The 14,059-nt window shown below is 40.0% G+C and overlaps 1 protein-coding gene across 1 annotated transcript in view; it reads left to right on the forward strand.

Annotated features, from left to right (window-relative positions):
• The window catches only part of ITGA9 (integrin subunit alpha 9), a 232,764-nt gene that overhangs the window by 25,272 nt on the left and 193,433 nt on the right, over window positions 1-14,059 (forward strand). Inside the window, exons 9-14 of the mRNA XM_005429306.2 lie at window positions 910-1,047; window positions 3,683-3,788; window positions 5,200-5,294; window positions 8,200-8,290; window positions 8,808-8,853; window positions 12,271-12,425. Coding sequence (XP_005429363.1) covers window positions 910-1,047; window positions 3,683-3,788; window positions 5,200-5,294; window positions 8,200-8,290; window positions 8,808-8,853; window positions 12,271-12,425 — 631 coding nt within the window. The remainder of the gene's footprint in view (window positions 1-909; window positions 1,048-3,682; window positions 3,789-5,199; window positions 5,295-8,199; window positions 8,291-8,807; window positions 8,854-12,270; window positions 12,426-14,059) is intronic.

Consider the following 14,059-nt stretch of genomic DNA (forward strand, 5'->3'; position numbering starts at 1 on the left):
TATAGTTTGTAGTTGGTTTCAAAGAGTATGCCTTATGTTACCTTAGCAGAAGTGAATGAAATAAGGGTGAAACATCATTCTTGCTTTTGGTTTCCTTCTTGTGTTTAAATGTGTTTTGAAATTTGTAATGTGGGTTCTGACTGGGAGATAGTCATCAATGTTCACCCATATTAAAAAATCATGAAGTGAAATTAATGTATTTCTTTATTTTAAGCAATTAAGTTTATCAAACAATAAGTGGAAATTGAAAGTGGTTTACATTTGTTCTGTATCAACTGAAAAGCTTTTATTGAAAGTCTTTGTTTCTGTTTCAACTTACCTGCCTGTACATGAGAGGAAAGGCAATGATTGTGACCCACAACCAGTATGCTTTTTGACAGTGATTTATACAAAAAAACCCAAGTAGAATAGGGAAGGATAGTCTGTAATCAAGAGGTAATCTTAGATACCTGTTTTCATGACCTCTTGCCTGTTCTTCTTTTTTTCTTTCATTATTTCTTTAAGGTATCCCCAGATCATCTGTGGTGCCCAACTTCAAGGAACTTTGTCACTGGGCATGAATAATCACTGTCCAGGTCTGGTCTGGGAAACTCATTTTACCCCTTCCTAGTTTTAAGCATTTGACAAGCAAAAGCTAGTCTAAGAAAGCTCTTTAATTATCTCACTTAAGTATGTCCCAATGTATAACTTCTGTTCTGTTGGTAAAACATCCAGGCTTGATGCACTATTATAGGAAAGTGTTTTCATTTCTGCCAGAATTATTCCTAAACCTTTCTCTTGGGGATAAAGCAGCAAGTCATCATGTGAAATTAAAAGAATAACCAAGTCAAACAAAAACCACGCCTATATGATTTCCTGCTGTGTGTGGGCAGATACTGAATGCTTTGTTGTGACTCAACTTGGTTACAGATGGGCTCTTACTTTGGCTCCTCCTTATGTGCAGTTGACCTGAATTCTGATGGTTTGTCAGACTTGCTGGTTGGAGCACCTTTGTTTTCTGAGATCAGAGATGAGGGTCAAGTCACAGTCTATATCAACAGAGGAAATGTGAGTATGTACAGGAGGTGATTTGGTAAGGGATGAGGGTGTGGGTCCCTGGCAAGGTAATGCTTATGTCCTTCCAGCACTGCATGGTGAAACTTGATGTTTGAAATAGATGGGGCTCTGGATGTCTCTAGCAAACCATGAAGTCACAGGAAGACTCATCTGGTATCGTAGTTTGCCAGATGCCAGCCCAAATTCATCACAGACCTGTAAATCTTTCAAGGAGATCTGAGAAAGTCTCTGATTGTATGTTGAAACTTGGTGGCATTTGTGGCTTTATGTGGATTTGATGCCAAAACCAAGTAAGAGTCAGCAGCCTTGACTGAGTTTCCTTTGTGTTTTGAGTGGTCACTAAACCTGAAACACAAATTGGAACACAAATATCTGAGGATTGAGGAAGAGGAAAGAAAGGAGAGGTTGAATGAATGTTACTTTCACATTATGCCCCATATAAAGGTTTTAGGGGAGGTTCTTATCAGCTGTTATTGTTGGATTTCACATGACGTAACAACAGTCTTGGAAAAGTCTGAACTTCGTTGCATTGGCTAACCAAGGCCATTCTTAAGTTTTATTTATAGGAAAACAGTGGTTGTTTACATACTATGAAATATTTAATATTCAGGTCCTAAAGCTGCTGTCTTAAAGGAAGAGTTGTTATGGACTAAAATTAAATAGGTTTATATTTAGTGAACTTTGAGTTTATTTATGCTAGACTTCAAATTTACCAGAAGTCCTAGCATTTAGGAGACCTGAGAAGTGTTTTTACCACAATTTTTTTTATTACTGCTTCTTTAATTGAGTTCTACTTTTTCAGCTTTATCCACAGGAGGTTCCACCTTTTATGTTGCAGTGTTGCTGTTGGGTTCTAGTGATAGGGTCCAGAATGCCAAACAGATAGTCAGCATTTCCTGCTCACAGTGAGAGTACACATAAGTTAATGTTTATCTTCTATAAAATAGTCAAGAAGCTAGTATGAGTTTCTTATACTCCTGCACCAGGAGTGTTAGAATTACTTGCACAAGCAATGGCTTGCAGGATTGTGGGCTTTATTTTAGCAGTGGACATTTTAAACTTTGTTTTGATGCCTTTTCCTTGGTCCCAAAAATTAAGAGCCAGACACAGTTAAGGGATAAAGGGTTTTTACCTTCGAATTTAATAAGGATCCTTATGGTGCCCCACTTTGCCAGGGTGGAATGTGCCAAAATGCACACACCTGATAGATCATGTACAATTTTATAGACTTTACAAATGACCATATCTACCATATCTAACAAAGATGCCCCAATGAGAGGCTTGAATGAATAGCATGATATCTCCCCATCTTGAAGAATTCCCCCCTGGATGGACCTAATCTTAATTTACAGAATGTATTTTAAAGAGGACCTTGGTTTCTCAACATAGCATAGTGTTTTCTGGCCTCCAGCTGTGAGGTCTCTAGGATGTTTGGTCTTCTGCCCTAACAGAATACCAGGACTATGCTGAGTTATCAGATGTAAGGAATTACAATAGTGCATGCTAAGAGCACTGAGAATACATAAAAGGTATAGAAAAAAAAAGGCAAAAATCATAATGGCATCAGTTTCATTCTGCTAGCACCATTGCTTAAAAAGTTGTTGCAGAGGATCAGAGAAAACTGTATTATAAAACAAGCACGCATAATGATGCTACATTTAAAACACTTATATTTTGCCCTTTTCTGTGACAACTGCAAATAATTGAGTCACACATACAGGCCTACCTATCTTCTATCTGTTGTGTTTCAATTTCATTATTGGGGATTTTCTCAAAGTCAGCAACTCCTTATAGCTGAGTAAAAGATTTTAGTACATGTTCCAGAGAGTAGCTTATTCTCATTCACAAAGGAAGCAAAACCAAAACAACCCTGAGGTGGGTACAGACTTAGACTGTGTAACTAAATTTTTTTTCTTGTGGAAATGTTCATTTCCCCTGAAGAGAAGACAGTAAGAAAATAAATCTTACGTATCTGACCAGAAGGTGGGTGGACAAGAAATACCAGCGCCATATAAGGCTTTTCACGGCATAGCAGTACAAAGCTACCTAATTTTCAACTTTTCTCAATCTCTTTTTTTCATTAAATATATTTCCTTATTCTTAATTTAAGAAGGCTTTTGGAGGACTTTGCTTTAATCCTTCTGTCCTGTACTTAAAATGTTTTCAAATCCAATTATTAAATGTTCTTTGCTTAGGAAAAAATACTCCTTAGCTTGCTAGAGTTTAGCTGAATAAACTCAGACTGGGGATTTTGGTCATTGGATGTAAGAAGAGCAAACTCTGGGCTGTTATGTTTTAGGCATCTGTAAACTTTCATGATTCACCAGTCCCTGTGACTGCATTTAGTTACACCTCTGGGTTACTGTTTAGTTAATTTAGTATTTTGGTTAAGTCATGCACTCCTTTGTCTTCTCTTTCCCCTTTAAAACTAAAATTCAGAAGGTTTAAAACACAAGTAAAATTGATTTCTAGAGCCCAGGTAATCTCACTGCAAAGAGAGCAAGAGACAGGCTGCATCTTTGCCCCAGGTCATTCCCACATCACATGGGCAGCTTCCATGGGGAAGGCTTGCCTCATCCAGGGCTTTCACCATTTCCCTGACTTTTTTTTATTTCTTGCTTGCTAGGGAGTGCTGGAAGAGCAGCTCACCCTGGATGGTGACAGCGCCTATAATGCACACTTTGGGGAGAGCATGGCTGCCCTTGGCGATATTGATGACGATGGCTTCCCAGGTCAGTGCAATTTCCTCCATGGCCATTTCTCCATAAGTGTGAGCAACACTGGTGACACTGTCTGTCTTGCATGGCATGAATTGCTTATCCAGACCTGACTAGCACCTGGGTTCAACCCAAAGATAAATCTGCTTGTGTAGGATTTGTGTGCTAAAGTGTTTTGTAGCTGACTGTCCTTGCTGTTGGTTTAGTTTGTCTCTGTGCAGGTCGCATTAACATTGCTTTGCTTTCCTTGCTGTTGTATTTTCTTATTTCCCATATGGCTTATAAAAGCTGTAGATACCCTCATCCTGAACAAAACAGAAACCTATGTCTGACTTCTTTCTTCTTGTCCATTTCCCAATGTTTCCAAGTCTTTCTGGTTTTGTTGACATAATCTCATTTCTTATCAGGAAGTATAATTCAGACATAACTTCTCACTCCTGATAACACCTAGTCCATTAATTTCTCTCTTTTGCTTTGTTCTCCCCCTGCTCAGTGTGAGACCCCATGCAGTGAGAGCAGTAGGTGAGAACAAAACGTCGATGTTCCTTTTCTGCCCTAGTTTCTGGAAGTGCAGATTAAAGACTTCTAAACAAAGGCCAATTTAGTGTGTGCTTGGATTTATTTCTTCCAGGCCACTCAGGACACAGTATCCCATTAAGCCTAACCCAACCTCGTTGCAGGTTGCCCTCACAAATCATGAACATGCTTTTCCTCTGCATCTGGACATGTGCTTGTGTGTACTTGCTAATATTTATAGTCAGTCATGGTGATGTTGAGACTGGAGAGGGAGTTGGATCAGTCCATGGGTATAAAGCAATTGTGAAAAGCTTAATTTTAGCAGATAGCATAGTCACTAGATCCACGTAGGAGAGGAGAACGGGAGGTAGGATCATGCTCTCTGTAGGAGTTTGCAGTTAAGTTGGATCAATTGTAATTTGAAAAGTTACTCTCAGCAGTTGTTTTTGATTCTTGCCTATCCATTTAATATCCCCAGCCTCTTTGTGTACCCTTGGATTTTCAACCAACCTTAAAGTACTGCTACAGTAAATATTTTGCTAGTCTTGGTTCACAAAGCTGATTTTCTCATGGGTTGAAGATTTGGTTATGAAAGGATTCTAAATTCATTTTTTTGAGTATGGTTGCTGGTTGATAAATACATTTTTGTAAAAGAACATGTGTCTAATTAGGCACAACATCTGATTATGTGAAACATACATATGTGTACAAATTCATATGCATTTGTGTATTTTTAAAGTTTATCTTAACAGGAGATCTTAATTAAATCAAATAAGTTCTTCTACAGTGGTTCATATGAACTGATGATCACCTTTACATGGGGAGTTGTTTTCCTATGGATAGCTGTATCCTAAAGTTAGGGAAAAGTTGGATTAATGGAATGGATTGTGAAATCTGCACTGTTTTACAGATGTTGCCATTGGAGCGCCTAAGGAGGATAACTACATAGGAGCAGTATACATTTACCACGGGGATGCCAATGGTATTATACCTCAGTACTCTATGGTATGTGACGCTATTGTTTATGATCCCAATCTGAAAGTCACTTTCCCAGGACCTGCAGAAATAAACAATACTTAAGGGTCCCTTAATAGGTAACCTTGTCATAGCTCTATATCCTTTTCTCAGTCATGGTTTGAAGATAGCTTCTCCCAAAATTTGTCTGTATCTATGCTGAAAGGTAAAATTATATCTTCTTGAAGCAAGCAGAGTCTCAAAAGTTGAGTGTTAGTTTATAGGGATAATACTAATGCAGAGGAAAAATGAAAACCCTGGAAAGGGTTTAAGCATGCAAATTATGGAGAGGCCTGTGGGAAACTGGGAGGTTACACTTTCTTCCTGTAGAAACAGACTTTGTGAGAATGAAGAGTTACTAACTGTTCTTTTGTGTCTCTTTATCCACTTTATTGGCCTTCTTGCATTCTGACAATATGTCAGAAGGCCATTCTTAGGTGCCATCCCCCTTACCCACTTATGATGAAGTAAAACCTTGTTAGGGATATGCTATGGTGTCTTGTGCAGAGACAACAGAGTGCAATTTAGATGCTGTAGTCAGGCAGTAGAGAAGATAATTTTATGCTCATGCTGCCCAATGTGTCTCTGTCTAGCTAGTCTCTGTCTAGCACATTTCATTGTTCTGAAAGCCTGACTCTTCCCTCTCTCTCTGTGTTTGATGTTCTGGTTGTTTTGTTTTGTTGCTGGGTGGGATCCTTCATAGTAAATCAGTTTTCACAGAATTAAAGAGTTCAGTGGTTGTATTGGCAACTCTTTCAACAGGCTATAAAAGTTTAGTCCTTCCTTTACCATGTATATGGCATGCACTGCTTTTGAGAGAAAAGGAAGTTAAGTGACTCTTCAGTGCATTTTAGAAGTATTCATAATGTATGGCATGTGGAGGATTCTGCCTGCTTTTTGCCAAGAGCCACTGGTTGGGAGGTTCTTCTCTGAAAACCCCAGAGCTTTCCAGTTCTTGCTGAAAAGGATCAGACTTTTTTGGTTTTTTTTTGTTTGGTTTTTTTTTTTTTTTTGTATAATTTAGTATAGTTTAATTTTTTGGTTTGGTTTGATTTTTAGTTGCACTTTTTTTTTGGTCATTCTTGGGAAAATTTCACATTTTTTAGGGACAGATCAGCAGGGTGGGAAGGAAGGCATCCTGTTTTAGATCTCTCCCTCCCTATTGGAGCAAGGCCAGCAGATACAGCACGTCTCTCTGTTTGGTCAGTGGGAAAACACCCAGCTCAAGAGTGTGGCAGGGTATGTGGTCATTGACTCTTGATAAAATGTTCCTATCATTGTCCCATGTCCTGAGCAGCCAAGAAGGCATCACTTACAGGCATTGTCTCTCTGCCATTTCCCTGTGTCTGGTGCAGGGCACTAGACACGTTGCTGGTTCAAGTCCTGTGTGCAACCAAAACTGTGTAACAATTTCATCTTTTTACCTATCTGCCCCTGGATTTTAACCTGGAGGTGGAAGACATTTTGTATCTTATTACTATATTCCTGATCCATTTTACTGCTGTGGAGTTCCTCTTGTTGTCCAGCAGGGTATATATTTTCACCCTTTTTAATTTGTTAGTTCCTCCTCCTCCATCCTCCTGTTTTCATCATTTAAAGTGCTGCTAAGTGTCATCTTTTGATGTCTCTTCAGCAGCTTCAGTGGCAGCTATTAGCAGAGGCAGCTGACTTGGCTTTGTGTCCTGCTATTTTCATTTATGGTACTTAAAAGCAGCGTTATTCTTCTGTCTTGTAGGCTGAAAGAGCCCACAGATGTCTTTTAGGTGTTTGCAGGTGGGATTTACCACCCTAACTGGGATCCCCAAAAATGGAATGTGAATGTAATGTGGGGATGAAATTACTTCCAGTTGTCTTAAACTTACCTGCCCACAAGTAGAAGAAGTGATCTGTACTTGGAGGAGCACTGTTTTCCTGTAAACTAACTGTCGGGATATCTTTTTTAGCTTCAACTAGTCTTTTTTCCCATTAATTTCCTGCCTGATCTTTTGTCCAATATTGCATTCTTTTATGGGAGGGCCAGGAAAAGTTGGTCACGTGTCACAAACAGTGAAGCACCTCCAACAGACTTAAAATTACTTCATGGTTTCCTCAGTCTGTAACTTCTGCAGTCAGAAGTTGATTTGAGTTCAGGTCTTGCATTGGTGGCCCAGCAGGATGATTGAAAGCTGGCTGATTGCCTTCTTAGAAAAAGAGCTTTTGATATGTCAATTTGCTTCAGACATTTGCTTTTACAATGTAAATCATTTAGAGAAAGTTTTGTGTTAGTAATTAAAAGAAGAAAGAAACTATGTTAGAAGTCAATTAATCTTTATGTGGGGGAGGCAAAAATGAAATACAACATCCAGACTGGCAGAAAATACTCTGTAATAGATGATGGAAACCAAAATTTCCAAGTGGGATGAGAATTAATCACTTTGACTTTGAGTATGCTGGCAGACTTGGTGAAAAGAAATGGTAATGCATGATTTTCTGTTTTAACTAATCATTAATATTGTTAAGATGCTTCTTAAAACTTTTATTTACAGAAATTAGGTAATAAAAGAAAAAATCTCTTAGGTGCAGTTATATTTTTTCCTCATGCAGAAATCTGTTTGATGTCTTCCTTATTTTGCTTAGGTCTACATGAGTATTGTAATGCAGGTGTGGGTTTTTAGTTCAAGTCAACACTGGTCTCCTACTAGCCGGGGGCAGAAGGGCAGTTGACAGCCTTCCTGTTAGGGCTGTGGGGGTGCAGTGCAAGACAGCCGATGCGTAGCACTTCCAGTCCACAGAAGAGAGACCCAGTGGCCATGGAAATCATGCTTAAATGTTTTGGAATTTTTTGTTTTGGTAATGGGTTTTTTTTGGAGGATTTTTTGTGTTAATTACTAATTTTACTTGTATGTTTTCTATGCAGAAGCTGTCTGGACAAACAATAAACCCAAAGCTGCGTATGTTTGGCCAGTCCATATCAGGGGGAGTTGATATGGATAGCAATGGTTACCCAGGTGTGTCAATTACTCTGGCAGTGAAAGCATCAGGAAAATATATCAGCAGGCTGAGAAAACAGCAGAGCTGGTTGTTTTCAGGCTCCTAGTTCCTGCCATTGCAGGTGGTCAGTGAAACTGAGCTGCTTTTTCCATTTCCCTTCCGCCACTCAAAACTCCTGATAAAAATTTTCAGTAATTGCCTAATTAAAGTATTTGGACAGTTACAATGATTCAGTATCTGGCCAAGGTTTTAAGTTACTGGGAAGCTGCTCTGTCAGGACGGCAATCTTAAAATAACTGAAAAAGTAGAGAATAATATAACTGTAGTAATAAAAATCAAACAATGAAGCAGAAGTGAACATCACAGAACTAATCCTTTAGTTACAAGACCTATGACATAATGATATTTAATGGGACAAACTGGCTAAGTCAGAAAATGCTTTTTTTAGATTCATGCTCTGTGATTTAGCAACAGATTTGAGAGAACTGAATTTTATGCCTCCTTTGTAACTGCTCAATGTTACAAACTTTTCAGATATGACTGTTGGAGCCTTCCTGTCCGACAATGTGGTACTTCTGAGGTGAGATATCTTTTTCATTCACTGTTGTCTTCTTCTGTTTTCTCTTTATATCTTATGTGGTCTCAGTCCAGTTTACTCCCTAGTTTATTGTGGCCAGAGGAAGCTAGCTGGATTACTTTTTAAGCAAAACCTTAGACGTGGATGGTGTCAAAGAATGCAGTCTAAACAAAATAGAACAGTGGGGGGTGATAATACCAGGATAATACCTAGTCTATGAAGAAAAAGGGTTAGATCTGAAAGGAGATGTATTGCATCTCAGTGCCTCTTTAGAAAGGTTGTTCCTGACTTGTGGCAAGGCTTTTTTATTATTCTGATATTTACTGAAAGTAAATCAATGGTGATTAAAGGGAATGCAGTTGAGCAAAAAAATGAGCTGTGTAGGATGCCAGGATGTAGTTTTGCAGATACAGATAAATAGATAGATAGATAGATAGACAGACAGACAGACAGATAGATAGATACACACTTTTGCATATATATAATTTTATAATGGGATGCAGAGTGAAATAAAAGTGTTTAGGGAAATGAAATATGAATACGTTTTCAGTGCACACAGGAGCTGGGCTGCTGTTTCGAGTTTGTGAGTTAAGTGTAATTGCTTGTTCCATCTTATAGAAGTGGGACAGCTTGGTTCACCAAATTATGCAGGTGGAGAGTTAGAGTGCAAGTGACCTGGGTAACAGAATGGAAAACTGGATTTTTGTCAGTAGCTCCTTTGTTAAACTTGTTAATATTAAATTAAAAAATCCGTTCAATACTTAGATATCTTTAGGAACACCTGCATCTTAATGGAAGATATAGGGATGTTGTGACCCAGGTAAACAAATGCTGGAGCTGCAGAACAGATGTCCCAACCTTCTTCCTGTTCAAGTCAGGAGAAACTTGGCTCTGTTTCCATTTGAATCAGTTACAGTGAAGAAAAAGAAAAAGGAGAGGGAGGGAAGAAATACTCTTGATGATCAGCATGGCAAATGGTCAAGGCTTTTGAAGAGTTTTCTGTTTCTTCATCATATATACAGAGAACGCAAATAAACTGCTTCTGTAAAAAGGTGTGCCATGCCCCAGATGGGAATTCACAGTTTCACATCTCTGAAGCTGCTAGAAAGAAAACAGCATTTTTCACCTACATTGATGTTACTTGCAGAGAGGGGAAGACGAACTGAAAGGCTTATTGTGATTAAAACCACATACATCACAACAGCATGATGACCTCTGTTCATGCATTCAGTTATGCTTGTGCATTTCAGGGGAGATTAGTGCATTACTGACTAACTTTGTGAACAGCTTGATTAATTGCTGTTACTCCCAATTTACAGTGTGTCCCTCTTGCAGTTAGGATAAAGAGATAAACTTTTTCTCTCCTGTGCATCCCCTCACCCTTCCTGCTTTTGTGAAGTTCTTTAACCAAAACCAACTAATGTTTTGCCAAGTGATATTTAATGCCTTTGTTTGAAGCCTTTCTTGACTTGGGGCAGACGCATTCTGTTGATCATGTGTGTGTATGGCTCTTTGACAGATGCATTGGGTTGTTTTTCCCCAGTGAATAACCAAGTGACATAGCATTAAGGAAAAATCACAGAGAAATATTTTTTTGAAGGAGAAATATTTTTCTAGATGAGTTATAGCATTTACTCTTTTATGTCTCTCTAAGCATTCAGAAAGAGCAGGTTTTTTTGAAGGTGTGAAATGATCATAGGATGATGACTTTTTTTCCTCCCTTCCCCCTGCCATATGTATTTCTAAGGCTAGAATTTCTTTTTATCCTCCATCTCAAAATGTGAACTTGCACTGTTACTTCAGGCTGTGGTAAAACAGTCTGAGCAGCTGTATTGCAGATTGATGTGAATCTTGTTCCAGTTCCTCTGCTCTCTTCTCCCTCTCCCCTACCTCTAAATTTAAGTGTCTTGTGGAGTGAGAGTCCTGAAGTGGTTTACAAGATCTGACCTTGCATGGCTGCTGGAACTACCTTAGAACTGAATCTACTGGTTGCTGCACATTTTTTTTTATTACTGTAGTTGATTTTGGAAGAACATGTTCATCTTGAATGCATACAGAATTGAAAACAGGAAGAATAACACCCATAATTTTTGGGCTGAAGTCCTGCCCTGGAGGTGGCTCAGGAGGGCCTGAGTTTCTGGGTTGCTTTTCCCAGTCAAGCTGCTGGGACTTCTATGTTGTGTGAAGAAGGAAGCTGTTGAGGAATACATTCAGTGCAGGTGGCTTGGTGTGTGAACTGCAGATTGAGCTCTGGGTGGTGGGAGCCCAAAGCAAGGGGACACTTGGGGACACTGAGACATAGCAGGAGCTGAGGACTCAGGAAGCAGAGCAGAGGCTTTAATGTGCTTGGACTGTGAGGCTATAAAAGCCCACGGGGTCCTTTATTTGGGGTTCCTCCTTGGAGGCACCACCTCCAGCTGTTTCCATGTTACTGCACTGCAAATAAAAGGCTTTATGAAACTATGGGAAACCTGGTCTGACTGTGTGGGTGTGGTGTGTGTAGGGAGTCAAAGCGGGCGCCTGTCAGCTCACTGGAGCCACACACTGTAATGAGCTTTGGTCCCAGCAGTTAAAAGTCTCTGGTGGTGGGAGTGTGACTGCCTGAGTACCTCCTGGATGGTCAGACAGAGAATTTCCTTAGCAAGACACCTGTGCCTTAAGGCAGTCAGCTTGCTCTGTGATTCTGGCTGAGGTCTCCCTCAGCCAGGAGTACTGGTAGCAATAACCTGGTGCTGGAGTTGCAAGAGTAGAAAGCTTTTGTTCACAGTGCACTGGATAATTCCTGAAACACAGTTCAGCAGTGTGGTAAGAGTATTCAATCCTTATCACTTGCCAGGAGGGAATTAGCCAAACCTTTCCTCCAGAAAACATGGATGTGGTGTTTGTTGTCCCTCTTATGCTGTCAGAAAAATTATGTATGAATCCATCTCCTGTGGAGGACCTCTGTGTTCTTTCCTTGACTTTGAGATCACAAATTTCCCTATAGACCATTCTGTGGAAACCCAAGTCTCTCCCTACCTGTCCCTGTTCATCCAAGATGGTTAGCAACCAGTCTCATTTGCATGAACTTGTTCTTGTTTGCTCTTCTGGTAATTTTGTTATCCTCTTCAGTCATCAGGAAAGGTTATGCAATGTTTGCTGGAGATGATTATTGTTACTACATGTTATTAGTTTCCTCAGCTGCCTGCCTGCAGTCTGTATCTGAGCACTAAACTTCAAGCTGACATTACCACTTTCGTTTAAATGCTAGTAGCCCTTGCCAGCTAGATAAAATGCTAGTTTATCTTACAATTAAAATGTACTCTCTTATTTTTCCTGTCTGCTTGAAATTGGGCAGTTTACCAAATTGGCTGTTTTTTCCTTTTGTGGAGAATTTCCCTCTGAATGGTCACTCAGTTCTACTTCTCTGTTGATCTCCAGATCCAGGCCTGTCATTACCATGGATGTCGCCATTTTCCTGCCCATATCTATCAATATCACAGCTCCTCAGTGCCATGATGGTTTGCAGCCGGTGAACTGCCTCAATATCACAGCGTGCTTTCGTTTCAGTGGCAAGCATGTTCCTGGAGAAATAGGTAAGGTACCTGTGCCAGCCCTAGACAGGAGCACAGTAACAGGTTGACCCAGAGTCAAGGTCCCTCTTTGTACTTAGTAACAGAGCTTTTGTGTGAAATTAGTTTCAAGATTAACATGGGCCATACAATCCCAGAAAGCTGGATGCTTGAGGACTTTATTGGATGTGTTTTCACCTTCTGATGAGACTGACATAATAATGAGGCAGATTCTTCCTGTGTGAAATGAGGAAAATGTCTGCTTGGGCTTACTGCAAGGATAGAGAATGCAGCCTTCTGAGTTCATATTCCTGTCTACCTCTTGATGATACATACCTGTATCCATATCCTCTATCAGTGTTATTAGAAGACAGGTATGATTTGCTCTGGATTAATAGTGTTGAAAGTCTGCAAGGAGCTGTTGAAACTGACATGAGAAAATTCTTTTCTGTGCCTCAGTTTACCTGTTTGTAAATTGATTATAAATAGCCTAGTATTTTACTAATTGCAAGAATATCTTCCAGATTAAGCGAAACACTTAGATTTTCTCAGGTGAATGGAATTGTGTAACGTGTAATTGCCCTAGCCTTTACATCTTGGCTCTATTGAAATACTACTTATGTCTTTTACATCTCAGTGCTTACAAATCTTAGTTGATTTATGGAGTGGTATTGGACAGATACAGCATTTCTAAATATTTAAGGCCTGGGTTAATTTTTTTCATGATGTTTCACCTTTGTCATGCTTTAAGAGTGGCAGAGGATTTGTACTGTACAGTTCAGCAAAGATGCCTCAGCCTCACAGCATGCTGTGTCTTGACAGTGAGTCTGGTGAGGAGCTGGGGGAAGCACTGCCTCCTCCTGCTCTGTGCCCTAACCTTTTTGAGCAGCTAGTTGAGACGGGTGAGTTGTATCTGTGTATCCTCACCTAAGCCTGCTGCAGTATTCTGTTTTTAATTAAGTCAGAAAAGGAAAAGGCTTCTTGCTACTTTTTGTGATAAATTTGAATGGCAGGTCAGGCCGACATCGGTTGGCCTGTCTTGTGGACATTGCCATCTGCACCTTTTCTAGAGCTTTCCGTGCCTCTGGGGTAATAGACCTAGGAGCACCCGGGTCCTCTCCCCCTTTCAATAAATTGAAAAGAGGGGCAAGGTCTTCGTTAGTCAGACCAAGCCATGGCCTTACCCAATTTAAAGACCCACACAACTTGTGGACATCTACAAGGGTCTTGATCTTTGGGTTGATTTCTAGTTTTTGAGGAACAATGGTCCTATTTCCAATTTCTAAGCCCAAATATTTCCAAGGTGGCATCTTTTGAATTTTCTTTTCCTGGAGCTCGAACCCTGCAACAATCAATGCATCGATCGTTAGGTCAAGCGCATGGGTGAGTAAATCATCATTGGGGGCACACACAAGAATGTCATCCATATAATGATAGATGATGGCCTTTTCTGCGGCTGCACGCGCTGGGGAAAGCAGGGAAGAGACATACCACTGGCAGATTGCTGGCGAGACCTTCAGGTCCTGAGGAAGAACTTTCCAATGGTACCTTTTCATAGGGGCTTCCATGTTGATGGTGGGGAACGAGAATGCAAAATGCGGTGCATCGTCAGGGTGCAGGGGAATTTGGAAAAAACAATCTTTTATATCAATAACAGC

This window comes from Geospiza fortis, unplaced genomic scaffold (genome assembly GCF_000277835.1).
Source record: "Geospiza fortis unplaced genomic scaffold, GeoFor_1.0 scaffold197, whole genome shotgun sequence".
In the NCBI taxonomy this organism is placed as follows: Eukaryota; Metazoa; Chordata; class Aves; order Passeriformes; family Thraupidae; genus Geospiza; species Geospiza fortis.